The 13,599-nt window shown below is 41.9% G+C and overlaps 1 protein-coding gene across 4 annotated transcripts in view; it reads left to right on the plus strand.

Moving 5' to 3' along the window:
- Positions 1 to 13,599, plus strand: part of LOC117404098 (WD repeat and FYVE domain-containing protein 3) — a 102,718-nt gene that overhangs the window by 27,181 nt on the left and 61,938 nt on the right. For 2 of the 4 annotated variants that reach the window (XM_059001712.1, XM_059001589.1), the window contains exons 7-13: positions 1,212 to 1,398; positions 2,273 to 2,439; positions 2,849 to 3,316; positions 4,210 to 4,308; positions 6,189 to 6,382; positions 8,316 to 8,773; positions 13,108 to 13,191. In XM_059001712.1, coding sequence (XP_058857695.1) covers positions 1,212 to 1,398; positions 2,273 to 2,439; positions 2,849 to 3,316; positions 4,210 to 4,308; positions 6,189 to 6,382; positions 8,316 to 8,773; positions 13,108 to 13,191 — 1,657 coding nt within the window. The remainder of the gene's footprint in view (positions 1 to 1,211; positions 1,399 to 2,272; positions 2,440 to 2,848; positions 3,317 to 4,209; positions 4,309 to 6,188; positions 6,383 to 8,315; positions 8,774 to 13,107; positions 13,192 to 13,599) is intronic. The other 2 variants (XM_059001659.1, XM_059001753.1) reach the window with 2 other exon arrangements.

Raw genomic sequence — 13,599 nt, forward strand, 5'->3', positions numbered from 1 at the left:
ATATAGTGATTCTCTGAGCAGGTGAGAGAGGGTTATTCTCTAACATGCCACACGTCCCATAATGCCTTGCAGTTCTTCAGTAATTGCCCTACTGGGAATAGTACTGTACGCATGTTCCAGTTAAATGGAGACTGGTGCATTCAATTACTCCAACACATACAAAGATTCTCCCCAATCTGGCAGGTAGAAATGGAGCTCATGTTACTTCCTCTTTTTAATGACTTGCTGGAATATCAACCACTAATAATACTAGTTTTGACAGCCTTCAGCTCAGCTCAGACCTGCTGTTTGTGAAAGCTATGAGCAGACATTGCTTTGAGCAGCTCCTTACTGTGTCACCGCTGTGAACAGCTACTGTTTTTAATGGGTCTCATTCCACACTTTCAGGGTACAGACTGGCTGGATTAACTCAACAAGATTTACAACCCAGCACACCATTGATGTAGATTCTCAGCATAGAGCCAACACTGAGCAGCTTGTTGCAGTGGATGTGGATGTTTCCCACATTTTGAAAACCATCCATTTTTCTTCTGCTGAAGTTTACCTGCACCCAGCTATGTTTGCATCAATTCACTTTGATGTGACAGATTGATATGTGTCCGAGAGAAAAAGGGCTACGAGCGTGGTGCAAAGAAACCTGTACTAAACAAAACCCTTTCCGTTTATTCTAAAAGATTTTAAAATAGTATTTACTGTAAATATTGTTCAAATAAAGCTTTGTTTGTGTGCTTTTATGATACCAAACAATTACAGATTATTGTTAATACCGTAAAACTGTGCCAAAATAATTGACAGTTCCCTTGTTTTATTAAATATCCTACAGGGCTTCAAACAAATAAGGGACACTCTGAGAAGTGCTTATTGTGTATACAGAGACTGCCTGACACTGATTTCCAGTATGCTTATTGATGCCAGATCAATGTTGAAGTCAGTGGTGATAATACCCCATATTGACGTGTGGAGGGGAGACCCCTTTCCTAGCATAGACTGCACGGTCTGATACCTGTATATTACCGTCACCAGACACCTTACCTGACATCTGGTTGGCATTAAAATGACAAGGAGGTTTGGACAGCATTTCATTACAGGATTTTGGAATGTGTAACGCTTAATTTTTGCAGCAGTCTACATGAAATATGCATTTAAAAAGGGGCTTTCTTCAAGGTATGCTTTGATTTATTCATTTATTTATCTATGTATTTATTTTGCAGAGAAAGAATGTTTGGCCACATGCATTCAGAACATGCAGCAGTCAGAGGACCTTTCATCCCTGGAGATAGTGGAAATGTTTGCTGGGCTGTCCTGCTTTCTGAAAGACTCCAGTGATGTATCACAGACATTGCTGGATGATTTCAGGATGTGTCAGGGATACACTTTCCTTTGTGATCTAATGCTGAGGTAAAAAACTTAATGCAAAAGAGAGAAGAAAAAAAAGTTGGTCTGCGTTGGTTGCGGTTGGATTTGTGTGGGCGTGTGTTTACGCTACAACCTAACTCTCTTCCAATTTCTTATTCTTACTATGATTGGCTGCAAAGACACCGGGGCTAACTAGTGATTGGATAATGTTTTGTTGGGTGGGTTTTTATTGCGAAGTTTCCTAGTAATTGTAATATTACTAGTGTAATAGAAAATATCTCCGAGTCACGGAGTCCGAATGTTCGAGTCCGAGTCACAGGGTCGAGTCCGAGTCACGAAAAATGCGTCCTGAGTGCAAGTTCCAGACTTGTCCTACAAGTCTGCTCCCAACACAGACTCTGAATGTCCATTTCAGTCCAGAGATCATATTTAACAATCAGCTCTTAAATGAGTTCAACAGGCTGAGCTTCAATTAACCAATTTAGGAGTTGATTGGAACAAAGTCCTGGACTGTGCCGGGCCTTGAGGACCAGCTGGGAGCCGTGTTGCTGGGATCCACTGCTGTAAAGCTATGTGTATTGTGTGCTGATTCTCAATTATGTGAATAGGATACTGGACACACACACAACCAGGGCTCAAGAGCTCATTGTAGTAGAACATGGATAACATTAACATTATCATAGGAGACACTCCTTCCAATTGTTTGTCCTTCATGATTCCAGCCCCCAGGGAATCACGAATAAGGCATGTAAGCAGAAAATAGTTTTTCATAAGTAGAGGTTGATTTTTTTAATAACTTTATGGTACTTTGATTTTAGACAAGGATAGCGAATATCACAGCCTTCAAAGTAATTTTTATCCATTTCAAATGTAGACATGAATCACCAATAACAACGTGTTCCTTTTCTGTTTGTAGGCTGGAGCAAGCAAAAGAGGATGATTCCAAAGACGCTCTGAAAGACTTGGTTAATGTGGTCACTTCACTGACATTGTACGGGGTGACTGAGCTCAAACCTGCTGGCATCACCACGGGGGTACCGTTTCTCTTGCCAGGGTTTGCTGTGCCACAGCCAACAGGAAAAGGTTTCTTTTAGTCTCTTTTTTATATTTTAAAACTGAAACACCACATGTTTCAACTAGGCTATGAAATACTGTGTTATATAAAAATAAAATGAAAGGGGTTATTGCTTATTAAATAATTCCATAAATCTTACTTGTTATACACTGACATGCTCTATGTAAGTATCATATGTAAAGTTTTGAAGGAAGCTGATATTAATGAGGTGAAATGACGTAGGAAGTGCAAGTATACCTTGAAAATAGAGCATGCAAACTGAGGTCTTTCTTTAACGGAGTGATACCAGATGTCATGAAATCCTTGATTGCTATAACATACATATCTTCTTATTAAGCAGTATATAAGAGGGGGATGAGTCAAGGTTTATAAGAAGTCTAGTCTGTACTGTACTAAGTTCTATCTTGTTTGATTTAGGCCACACTGTGCGGAACATCCAAGCCTTCTCTGTGCTTCAGAACGCCTTTCTCAAAGCGAAAACCTGTCGCCTCACCAGAATCATCCTGGATGCAATTTCAAACATTTATATGGCAGACAATGCCAATTACTTCATCCTGGAGTCCCAGCACACTTTGTCGCAGTTTGCAGAAAAGATGTTGAAGATGTCGGAGGTGCAGACCAAATATTTTGAGCTGTTGGAGTTTGTGGTTTTCAGTTTGAACTACATCCCCTGTAAAGAGTTGTTCAGTGTGAGCATGCTGCTGAAGTCCAGCTCCTCTTACCAGTGCAGCATGGCAGCGACGCGGACCCTGCTGAAGTTCAGCCGCCACGACCCCCTCTTCAGAGACGTGTTCAGAGAGGTGGGGCTGATGGAGGTTCTGGTGAACCTGCTGCACAAGTACGCTGCGCTGCTGAAGGACCCCACACAGGGGTTGAACGAGCAAGGTGTGTGAGCTAGGAAAGAAAGCATGCTGCATGTACATGGGCTGAATGAGCTAGGAAAGAAAGCATGCTGCATGTACAAACAGGCTGAACGAACAAGGTGTGTGAGCTAGGAAAGAAAGCATGCTGCATGTACATGGGCTGAATGAGCTAGGAAAGAAAGCATGCTAAATGTACAAACAAGCTGAACGAACAAGGTGTGTGAGCTAGGAAAGAAAGCATGCTACATGTACAAACAGGCTGAACGAACAAGGTGTGTGAGCTAGGAATGAAAGCATGCTGCATGTACATGGGCTGAATGAGCTAGGAAAGAAAGCATGCTGCATGTACAAACAGGCTGAACGAACAAGGTGTGTGAGCTAGGAAAGAAAGCATGCTGCATGTACCCGGGCTGAACCAGCAAGGTGTTTGAGCTAGGAAAGAAAGCATGCTGCATGTACAAATGGGCTGAACGAACAAGGTGTGTGAGCTAGGAAAGAAAGCATGCTGCTTGTACACGGGCTGAACTAGCAAGGTGTTTGAGCTAGGAAAGAAACCATGCTGCATGTACAAACGGGCCGAATGAGCTAGGTGTGAGAGCTAGGAAAGAAAGCATGCTGCATGTACCCGGGCTGAACCAGCAAGGTGTTTGAGCTAGGAAAGAAAGTATGCTGCATGTACAAATGGGCTGAACGAACAAGGTGTGTGAGCTAGGAAAGAAAGCATGCTGCTTGTACACGGGCTGAACTAGCAAGGTGTTTGAGCTAGGAAAGAAACCATGCTGCATGTACAAACGAGCCAAATGAGCTAGGTGTGAGAGCTAGGAAAGAAAGCATGCTGCATGTTCAAACGGGCTGTTGTTTGAAATGTGGGAAGGCATGATGGATCCACTCACTCTGTACCCTCTTGTATTGCAGTAGATTCTAATAATAGCTTAATGGAGGACCAAAAGCAGTTGGCATGGCTGGTGATGGAGACCTTAACAGTGCTTCTGCAAGGGTCCAACACAAATGCAGGTAAACGAATGGGTTAACAGTGGGGTCTTGTAAACGAATGGGCTAACAGTGGGGTCTTGTAAACGAATGGGCTAACAGTAGAGTCCTGTAAACGAATGGGCTAACAGTGGGGTCTTGTAAACGAATGGGCTAACAGTGGGGTCTTGTAAACGAATGGGCTAACAGTGGAGTTTTGGTAAGAACATAAGAAAGGTTACAAACGAGAGGAGGCCATCTTGCTTGTTTGGTTGTTGGTAGTTATTGATCCCAGAATCTCATCAAGCAGCTTCTTCAAGGATCCCAGGGTGTCTGCTTCAACAACATTACTGGGGAGTTGGTTCCAGACTCCCACAATCCCCATACTGATTCTCATCTCGAGCTTCTCATTTGCATGTGTTTATAATTCAAGCCATTTAAACTTGATTTGTCCCACTTTTTAAAAACATGTATGACTATTCTGACAGGCTGTGACTGTAGAAGTTAACAAGCTGATGTATTTTTTGTGGATTGGTATTAATAGTGATGGATATCATTTATAGGAAGGAAGTCGAGTGTTATTAGAAGCTACTAGCAGGAACCACACAGTACTAACATCATTTACCCTTTAGTAACTATTAATGACATCGTACTTGTTTTTTTAAAAGGCCTCTTAAAACATTTTCTGTTCTATGAAAAGAGACTGCAAAGGGTCTTCCATAATCTGTCCTTAAAAAATCTAATCCTACTGCTTCTGACGTGCATTTCATACTGTACATGAGGACAGAGGTCTAATCCTACTGCTTCCTCTTCTACTTAATAACAGCAGACAATACTAATAAAAGAAAACAAGTTTCCATTGTAACAGATTGGATTATGAGTTTTTAAAGAACTGGCTCTGGAAAGACAGATGGCACCCTAGAGTGCACAGTGCTGTACACATCTAGTATATAGGGTTCAGTTGAACTGTACACGTCTAGTATATAGGGTTCAGTTGAAACTTTTCATTGAAACTTATATAGGAGTGACATTAATAGATTTATCCAAATATGTTTTTCTCAGACATATTGGGATTAACAAATACATTAAATCACAGGCTTTAACATAGGAAACAGCGTCACGTGTTGAAGTACATTGTGGAGCTGATGAAACAGGCTTTCACATAGGAAACAGCTTCACGTGTTGAAGTACATTGTGGAGCTGAGCAGACCACATTGTAATTCTACTGAGATGATTACTTGAAAACTTGATGGGGAACATTCTTATTGGCCAAAGAGCCTGCTGGAAAATGTTTTTTGAGTTCTCTATAAATTGGATTCCATACATGTCAGATGATTTTTGAAAGTCAGGATTACCACATGCTTTCATTTTCAATCCTGCCTGGGAGGGGGGTTTTAAACCACCCACCCACACATCACAGGAACAGAAAGCCCCGTAGACCTTGATAGAAAACAGCAGAAGTTCCCAGAAATCAGTCAAATAAGGGTAGAAACAAGAGCCTCTTGACAGTGTTCAGCACTCTATGTGTACTTCATGTAAATCCATGTCTGTGAATGAGAAGAGGCTTTTAACCCCTCTGTGAAACTGGTGACCCATATTAACGGCTGAAGAGGCAACAATATATTGAATTTTACACTAAAGTGGAGTTACTTAGTGAGCATGTACTGCATTCCTCCACAGCTTATCTCAATAATCTGAGCCTGGATCCAGTTTTAGCGAGTCCACAGACTTCCCTGCCCCTTTAAATCAGGCCTCCGATTAGGTCCCTCAGGTCTCTATCAATCAAGAACAGGGAGTATTATGGTAGTATTTTGGTTTACTAGAAACACCAGAAAAGCTTCACTGTGATAATTAAACAACATTGTCAATAAGTATGTCAGCCCTCATTAAAGTGCGAGATGAATTCTTGTTTGCTTGTTTTTCAGGTGTTTTCAGGGAGTTTGGCGGTGCCAGGTGTGTCCATAACATTGTGAAGTACCCCCAGTGCAGGGAGCATGCTCTGCTGATTATCCAGCAGCTGCTGCTGTCCCCCAGTGGAGATGATGACATGGGCACTCTGCTAGGGTTAATGCACTCAGCACCACCCACAGAACTGCAGCTCAAAACCCATATACTCAAGGTAGGTACACTGTGAGTCAGCACCACCCACAGAACTGCAGCTCAAAACCTATTCACCGTGAGGGTTCCTTCAACAGAGCTCCAGACAGTATGCTAGCTTGTTTAGTCACTGACTGAGCACCTAATCGTATCTGGTATTGTATTGAAGAAACTCATCCATATTACATGAGAAGTCCCCGCTGGCTCACCTAGTAAAAGCACTGGAGTCCAGGGGGTTCAGATCCTGGCAGGCAGATATGCTGATCTTGGCGGAGGGGCCCACATTGAACACTGCATTGGTCTTGTTGGTTCCTGACTCTTCCCATGGCCACACTGTGCTGCACGTAGGGGTCAGCAGTGACTAGTAAGTTCAGTGTTTTTATTGATTCATCTCATCCACCATGTTTGCCAAGATCCTGGAAATGTCAGAGCCGGAGTCAGGGGAGGTATATGATTGTGTGTTGCGTTTTCTGCAGACGATAGGTGCTCTTGGGATCATCAGCTTGACTACACTGGATTAATCTGTCATATATTGTATTACTGTCGCATCATATTCCAGCTGTGCTGTTGTTTATTTCATGCTGTGTATTGACTGCTTCCTCCCTCAACTCCTCCAAACAAGTGGCATTGTGGTTGGTATTGGCCTTCTCTTGTACACCCAAATAACCACTGGGCTTGTGCAAAGTATTACAGCGATGCCAGAATTCTTGCAAAGATGGCAGACAAGATGAACCAATCAGAACACTGACTCCCTTCTCACTCCCTGCTGTTTGTTTGAAGCAGGTTCCCTCTCCTCAGTAGCTATGATTTCATACATTTCCGCAGCACTAGAGCGTTCACTCTTTCAGAAATATTGGAAATGTTTTTGGTTGCTCTACATGTGTTGCACATTGCTTGAGATCTGCATTGTACTATCTGTGGCTATCAGTGCGCCAATGCTGAAACGACCCTGAGAGTTTCCATAAATTATTCATATTATGCTTCTATCTGGGAAGTGAAAAACTGAAATCGAATCTAAAAGAAGTTTTCCTGGACAGCAGTGTCCGAGTTTCATGGGTAGAGTGCAGTTATTATATTGTTACAATAAAAACAAGTTATTGTTTTTATTGTAACAAACAAGTCTGAAGTTATCTGCTTGATCGCATTGCTGTTGAGAGAGGAGATGGGCACCCCTGTCATCCACACAGCTGAGAGGCCAATGTGCAGCCAAGCAGAATAGAGATTGCACTGCTCCTTTCGACCTGCCTGGCTGTCTGTGTCTAGAGCACGTACTGTAACCTAGCTTTGCTTAATAAAAGAGATGCAAAGAAAGAAGATTGTTCTGTATTTAAACAGTTTTAAAAATAACATGAAGAAAGTTTATTATAAACGCTCAGAATAAAAAAGCACAAGTTATATCTGTATTGTCAATAGTACAATTCCTTGCAGTAGCAATACATCCATACAAATGAAATAGAGTTTTACAGCAGGGATATAGTGGAGAGGCCTGTCCTGTGTGTGTGTGTGTGTGTGTTAGCTAACTGTGTTACTCTTTGGTTAGAGTTCTACATGTGTCCAGAGAAGCTCTTATTCAGTTGTGATTGGTTAGAGTTCTACATGTGTCCAGAGAAGCTCTTATTCAATTGTGTTAAACCTACTGATGACATTCTTTATCACAAGTTAACGAGAGTGTCTGGAATCTGGAGATGCACTCTGTGTAGCAACCTGTATGGCACACTGACAGGCTAATAATTTAGATAGTTGAAAATGCAGCTAATCCTACTTCCACATTTGTCCCTTTCAAAGTGAATTGAACTTGCTAAACAAACATGATTAAATAGGAGGAAGGCAAGGTGTATTATAGCCAGGCTTGTATTTTGTATTATTGCAGCGGCAGGCGACTCCTATAATTGTAATTGAATATCTCATTGTAATAATAGTAATAATAACAGTAATGTATATTGTGTTACCCACAGGCCCTTCTCGCTGTCTTGAGAGAGAGTCACCGCACCAGGACAGTGTTCAGAAAGGTTGGAGGGTTTGTTTATGTCACCTCTCTGCTGGTTGCCATGGAGAGGTCCTTGTGTTCTCCCCCTAGGAACGGCTGGGAGACAGTCAACCAGAAGCAGTTGTTTGAGCTGCTGCACACCGTGTTCTGCACGCTGACTGCTGCCATGCGCTATGAGCCTGCCAACTCCCACTTCTTCAGCACAGAGATCCAGTACGAGAAGCTGGCAGACGCAGTGAGGCTGCTGGGCTGCTTCTCCGACTCTAAGAAAATCTCCCCGGCGACGGTCTTCCCATCAAACTCTCAACCCTTCCAGAGGCTGCTTGAAGAGGAGCTCCTCCCAGGGGACAGTGTGTCTCCCACTCTGAGGCACTGCAGCAAGCTCTTCATCTACCTGTACAAGATGGCCACGGATTCCTTTGACAGGTATGCACCTCGGTCTGGTATTGAAAAAGTGTTTTGGATGGGGTGAAGATAATATCAGAATACAGTGAAACTAAAATACGGTGCTTTTAAAAAGAATCTAGGTTTAAAGTTGGGCAGTTCGGAAGCTGTGAGTGGACGTATTGATCCGATTGCTGGTCTATAGTGTCACGTTGCCAGTTTAGCTCCTACCTGGCAGTAGAAAAAGATTGGCGATAGAATACATGCGCTTTCAACCTCAAGGCCTTGTTGTGCCTGCTCATTACAATTGTATTTCTCTTAGTAGGTGGAATATAATTGGACAGGATTTTTGGATTCCGTTCTAAAAGACACAAATGAAACACAAAGCGGGCAACTTACAAGCCCCAGTTTCAGCTAATTTGCATTTTAATTAAACATATGTGATTTCTGCAAACTGACTGATAAAGACTCAACACTTCCAGGTATTGGCTCAATATTCTGTGATTCTGTAAATCAGTTCGATCGGGGTGTCGCACTAGAATGAGTCTCTCCTGTTAGTTTTGATTGGGGTGTCGCACTAGAATGAGTCTCTCCTGTTAGTTTTGATTGGGGTGTCACACTAGAATGAGTCTCTCCTGTTAGTTTTGATTGGGGTGTCACACTAGAATGAGTCTCCTATGTGCTAGTTTTGATTGGGGTGTCACACTAGAATGAGTCTCCTGCTAGTTTTGATCGGGGTGTCACACTAGAATGAGTCTCTCCTGTTAGTTTTGATTGGGGTGTCACACTAGAATGAGTCTCTCCTGTTAGTTTTGATTGGGGTGTCACACTAGAATGAGTCTCTCCTGTTAGTTTTGATTGGGGTGTCACACTAGAATGAGTCTCTCCTGTTAGTTTTGATTGGGGTGTCACACTAGAATGAGTCTCCTATGTGCTAGTTTTGATTGGGGTGTCACACTAGAATGAGTCTCCTGCTAGTTTTGATTGGGGTGTCACACTAGAATGAGTCTCTCCTGTTAGTTTTGATTGGGGTGTCACACTAGAATGAGTCTCTCCTGCTAGTTTTGATTGGGGTGTCGCACTAGAATGAGTCTCTCCTGTTAGTTTTGATTGGGGTGTCACACTAGAATGAGTCTCTCCTGTTAGTTTTGATTGGGGTGTCACACTAGAATGAGTCTCCTATGTGCTAGTTTTGATTGGGGTGTCACACTAGAATGAGTCTCCTGCTAGTTTTGATCGGGGTGTCACACTAGAATGAGTCTCTCCTGCTAGTTTTGATTGGGGTGTCACACTAGAATGAGTTTCACATGCTAGTTTCTTTGCAAAGCTATCTTCTATCTCAGAGTTGATTTCATGTAGTGATGTCATATTTTCAGGGTTTTAATAAACCGTCATGCTAAATGTGTTGCTCACTATGGAATTGATCTCTGATCTAATATGGAGCCATATTGAGGTTTTGTGACTTGTGTCAAAGAGCCCTGATGTTCATACAGGGGATACTTTGTTTACAAACCATTTGATTTAACAGAGCCCCGATGTTCGTACAGGGGGTGCTTTGTTTACAACCCATTTGATTTAACAGAGCCCTGATGTTCGTACAGGGGGTGCTTTGTTTCTGTTCACAAAAGCTCCCATTTGTAGTTTTACATGTGAATTACGGTAAAATAACCTTGGCAAAATGGATGTCTAGTTGGGTTTACATTTTTGCACCAAATGATTCAGGCATACGGTATAAAATCACTTAAATCCTCTCATCACTAATATGAAGTGTGAAGTAATCAAGCCGCTGGTTGGGAAGGACTTTCTTTTTCTGACAGCCCTTCGCTCTACTTGGAGTCTGCACAGTCCAGTAGACTTGGCATTGCCTCCACTCTGTGTGTCTGTCATGTCTAATGCATGCACTGCTATGATGTTCTGACAGCCCTTCGCTCTACTTGGAGTCTGCACAGTCCAGTAGACATGGCATTGCCTCCACTCTGTGTGTCTGTCATGTCTAATGCATGCACTGCTATGATGTTCTGACAGCCCTTCACTCTGCTTGGAGTCTGCACAGTCCAGTAGACATGGCATTGCCTCCACTCTGTGTGTCTGTCATGTCTAATGCATGCACTGCTATGATGTTCTGACAGCCCTTCACTCTGCTTGGAGTCTGCACAGTCCAGTAGACATGGCATTGCCTCCACTCTGTGTGTCTGTCATGTCTAATGCATGCACTGCTATGACGTTCTGACAGCCATTCGCTCTGCTTGGAGTCTGCACAGTCCAGTAGACATGGCATTGCCTCCACTCTGTGTGTCTGTCATGTCTAATGCATGCACTGCTATGATGTTCTGACAGCCCTTCACTCTACTTGGAGTCTGCACTGTCCAGTAGGCATAAGAACATAAGAAAGTTTACAAACAAGAGGAGGCCATTCAGCCCATCTTGCTCGTTTGGTTGTTAGTAGCTTATTGATCCCAGAATCTCATCAAGCAGCTTCTTGAAGGATCCCAGGGTGTCAGCTTCAACAACATTATTGGGGAGTTGGTTTCAGACTCCCACAATTCTCTCTGTAAAAAAGTGCCTCCTATTTTCTGTTCTGAATGCCCCTTTATCTAATCTCCATTTGTGATCCCAGGTCCTTGTTTTTTTTTTCAGGTCGAAAAAGTCCCCTGGGTCGACATTGTCAATACGTTTTAGAATTTTGAATGCTTGAATCAGATTGCAGCGTAGTCTTCTTTGTTCAAGACTGAATAGATTCAATTATTTTAGCCTGTCTGCATACGACAACCCTTTTAAACCAGGGATAATTCTGGTTGCTCTTCTTTGCACTCTTTCTAGAGCAGCAATATCCTTTTTTGTAGTGAGGTGACCAGAACTGAACACAATATTCTAGGTGAGGTCTTACTAATGCATTGTAAAGTTTTAACATTACTTCCCTTGATTAAAATTCAACAGTTTTCACTATATATCCGAGCATTTTGTTGGCCTTTTTTATAGGTTCCCCACATTGTCTAGATGAAGACATTTTGAGTCAACATAAACTCCTAGATCTTTTTCATAGATTCCTTCTTCAATTTCAGTATCTCCCATATGGTATTTATAATGCACATTTTTATTGCCTGCGTACCGTACCTTACACTTTTCTCTATTCAATGTCATTCGCCCAGTTCTGAATGCTGTCTAGATCATTTTGAATGACCTTTGCTGCTGCAACAGTGTTTGCCTCTCCTTTTTGTGTCGTCTGCAAATTTAACAAGTTTGCTTACTATACCAGAATCTAAGTCATTAATGTCGATTACGAATAGCAGAGGACCTAATACTGATCCCTGTGGTACTCCACTGGTTACCTTGCTTCATTTTGAGGTTTCTCTTCTAATCAGTACTTTCTGTTTTCTACATGTTAACCACTCCCTGTGCATGCATTTCCTTGACTCCCCACTGCGTTCAATTTGAGAATTAATCTTTTATGCGGGACTTTGTCAAAAGCTTTCTGGAAATCTAAATAAACCATGTCATATGCTTTGCAATTATCCATTGTCAATGTTGCATCCTTAAAAAAATCAAGCAGGTTAGTTAGACACGAGATATCTTTCCTAAAACCATGCGGATTGTCTCCCAGGATACTGTTACCATATAGGTAATTTTCCATTTTGGATCTTATTATAGTTTTCATAAGTTTACATATAATAGAAGTCAGGCTTATTGGTCTATAGTTACCTGGTTTGGTTTTGTCTCTCTTTTTGTGGATCAGTATTACGTTTGTTTATTTTAAGCAGTCCTAGTTCCTTTAACACTTCTGCCTCTGTTATGCTAAAGTTATTTAAAACTGGATAGGAACAGGTCGACATGTGGGGCATGTTGTCCATATCCTCCTTTTGTAAAAACTTGTGAAAAGTAATCATTTAGTATATTATATTGTATTGTTATTTCTTTTCTCTTCTTCAATGTTTTTGCCATTTGTATCTCTGACATTTTACTTCCTCTTTGAATGTATATTGAATATATATTTTTTAATTGATCTGTTAAACCATTTTGGCCATTTTGTTTTAGATTTTGATTTGTCCACTTTTGGGATATAATTGTTTTGCGCCTCTAGTACTACATTTTTGAAAAACAACCATCCTTTTTCTGCAGATGTTTTCTCTGTTTTACTCCTGTTAGTCTCAGTTTCATTCCTTCATAGTTTGCCTTTTTAAAATTGTAAACCTTCGTTTTAGTCGTTCCTTTTTGCCTCCACTGTTTGTGTCTGTCATGTGTAATGCATGCACTGCTACGGTGTTCTGTCTCGTGTGTGTATTCTTGCTCTTCTCTGATACTAACGAGCTTCCTGCCTCTTGTTTTCTCTCCTAACCTCTCATGTTGATTGGCTGTGATCTGCTGTCTTGTGTATCTAGTCGTGCTGAGCAGGTGCCTCCTTGCCTGACACACGAGACCTCCCTCCCCTCCCCATGGGGGACCCCAGCTCTGCCCAGGAAAAGGTACTGCCCCGGGCTCACCGCTTTCTTTCTGTTCACGTTGAGCCCGTTTCTTTAAGCCTTTTTACTGTGTCATCTCTTTTTAATCCTTCTGCTTTCTTTACTTTGTGTTATAAAGTAAGACTGCTTTTGTATGAAATGTCTGTTTGAAATGGCTTTGCTGTGCTTTCCAGTGCTTGTCACGGCTTGCATTGCATTGCTGGATGTATTTTTGACACTCAGTGGTAGCCCTGCAATGGAAAAGACATTCCAGTAACAGCACTTGTTGCGCATCATTCTGGATTTTGCTTTAGGAGTTTGCATTGCAGGTGTCACCTTCTATTAGAAGAAAAACAGTCTAGAAAAGGAGTAATTCAGAACGATTATAAAGACATGTTGCTATCTGGTTTAAGTTTGTGAGTTCTTAGTAGT

The sequence above is a fragment of the Acipenser ruthenus genome, chromosome 1 (genome assembly GCF_902713425.1).
Source record: "Acipenser ruthenus chromosome 1, fAciRut3.2 maternal haplotype, whole genome shotgun sequence".
NCBI lineage: Eukaryota > Metazoa > Chordata > Actinopteri > Acipenseriformes > Acipenseridae > Acipenser > Acipenser ruthenus.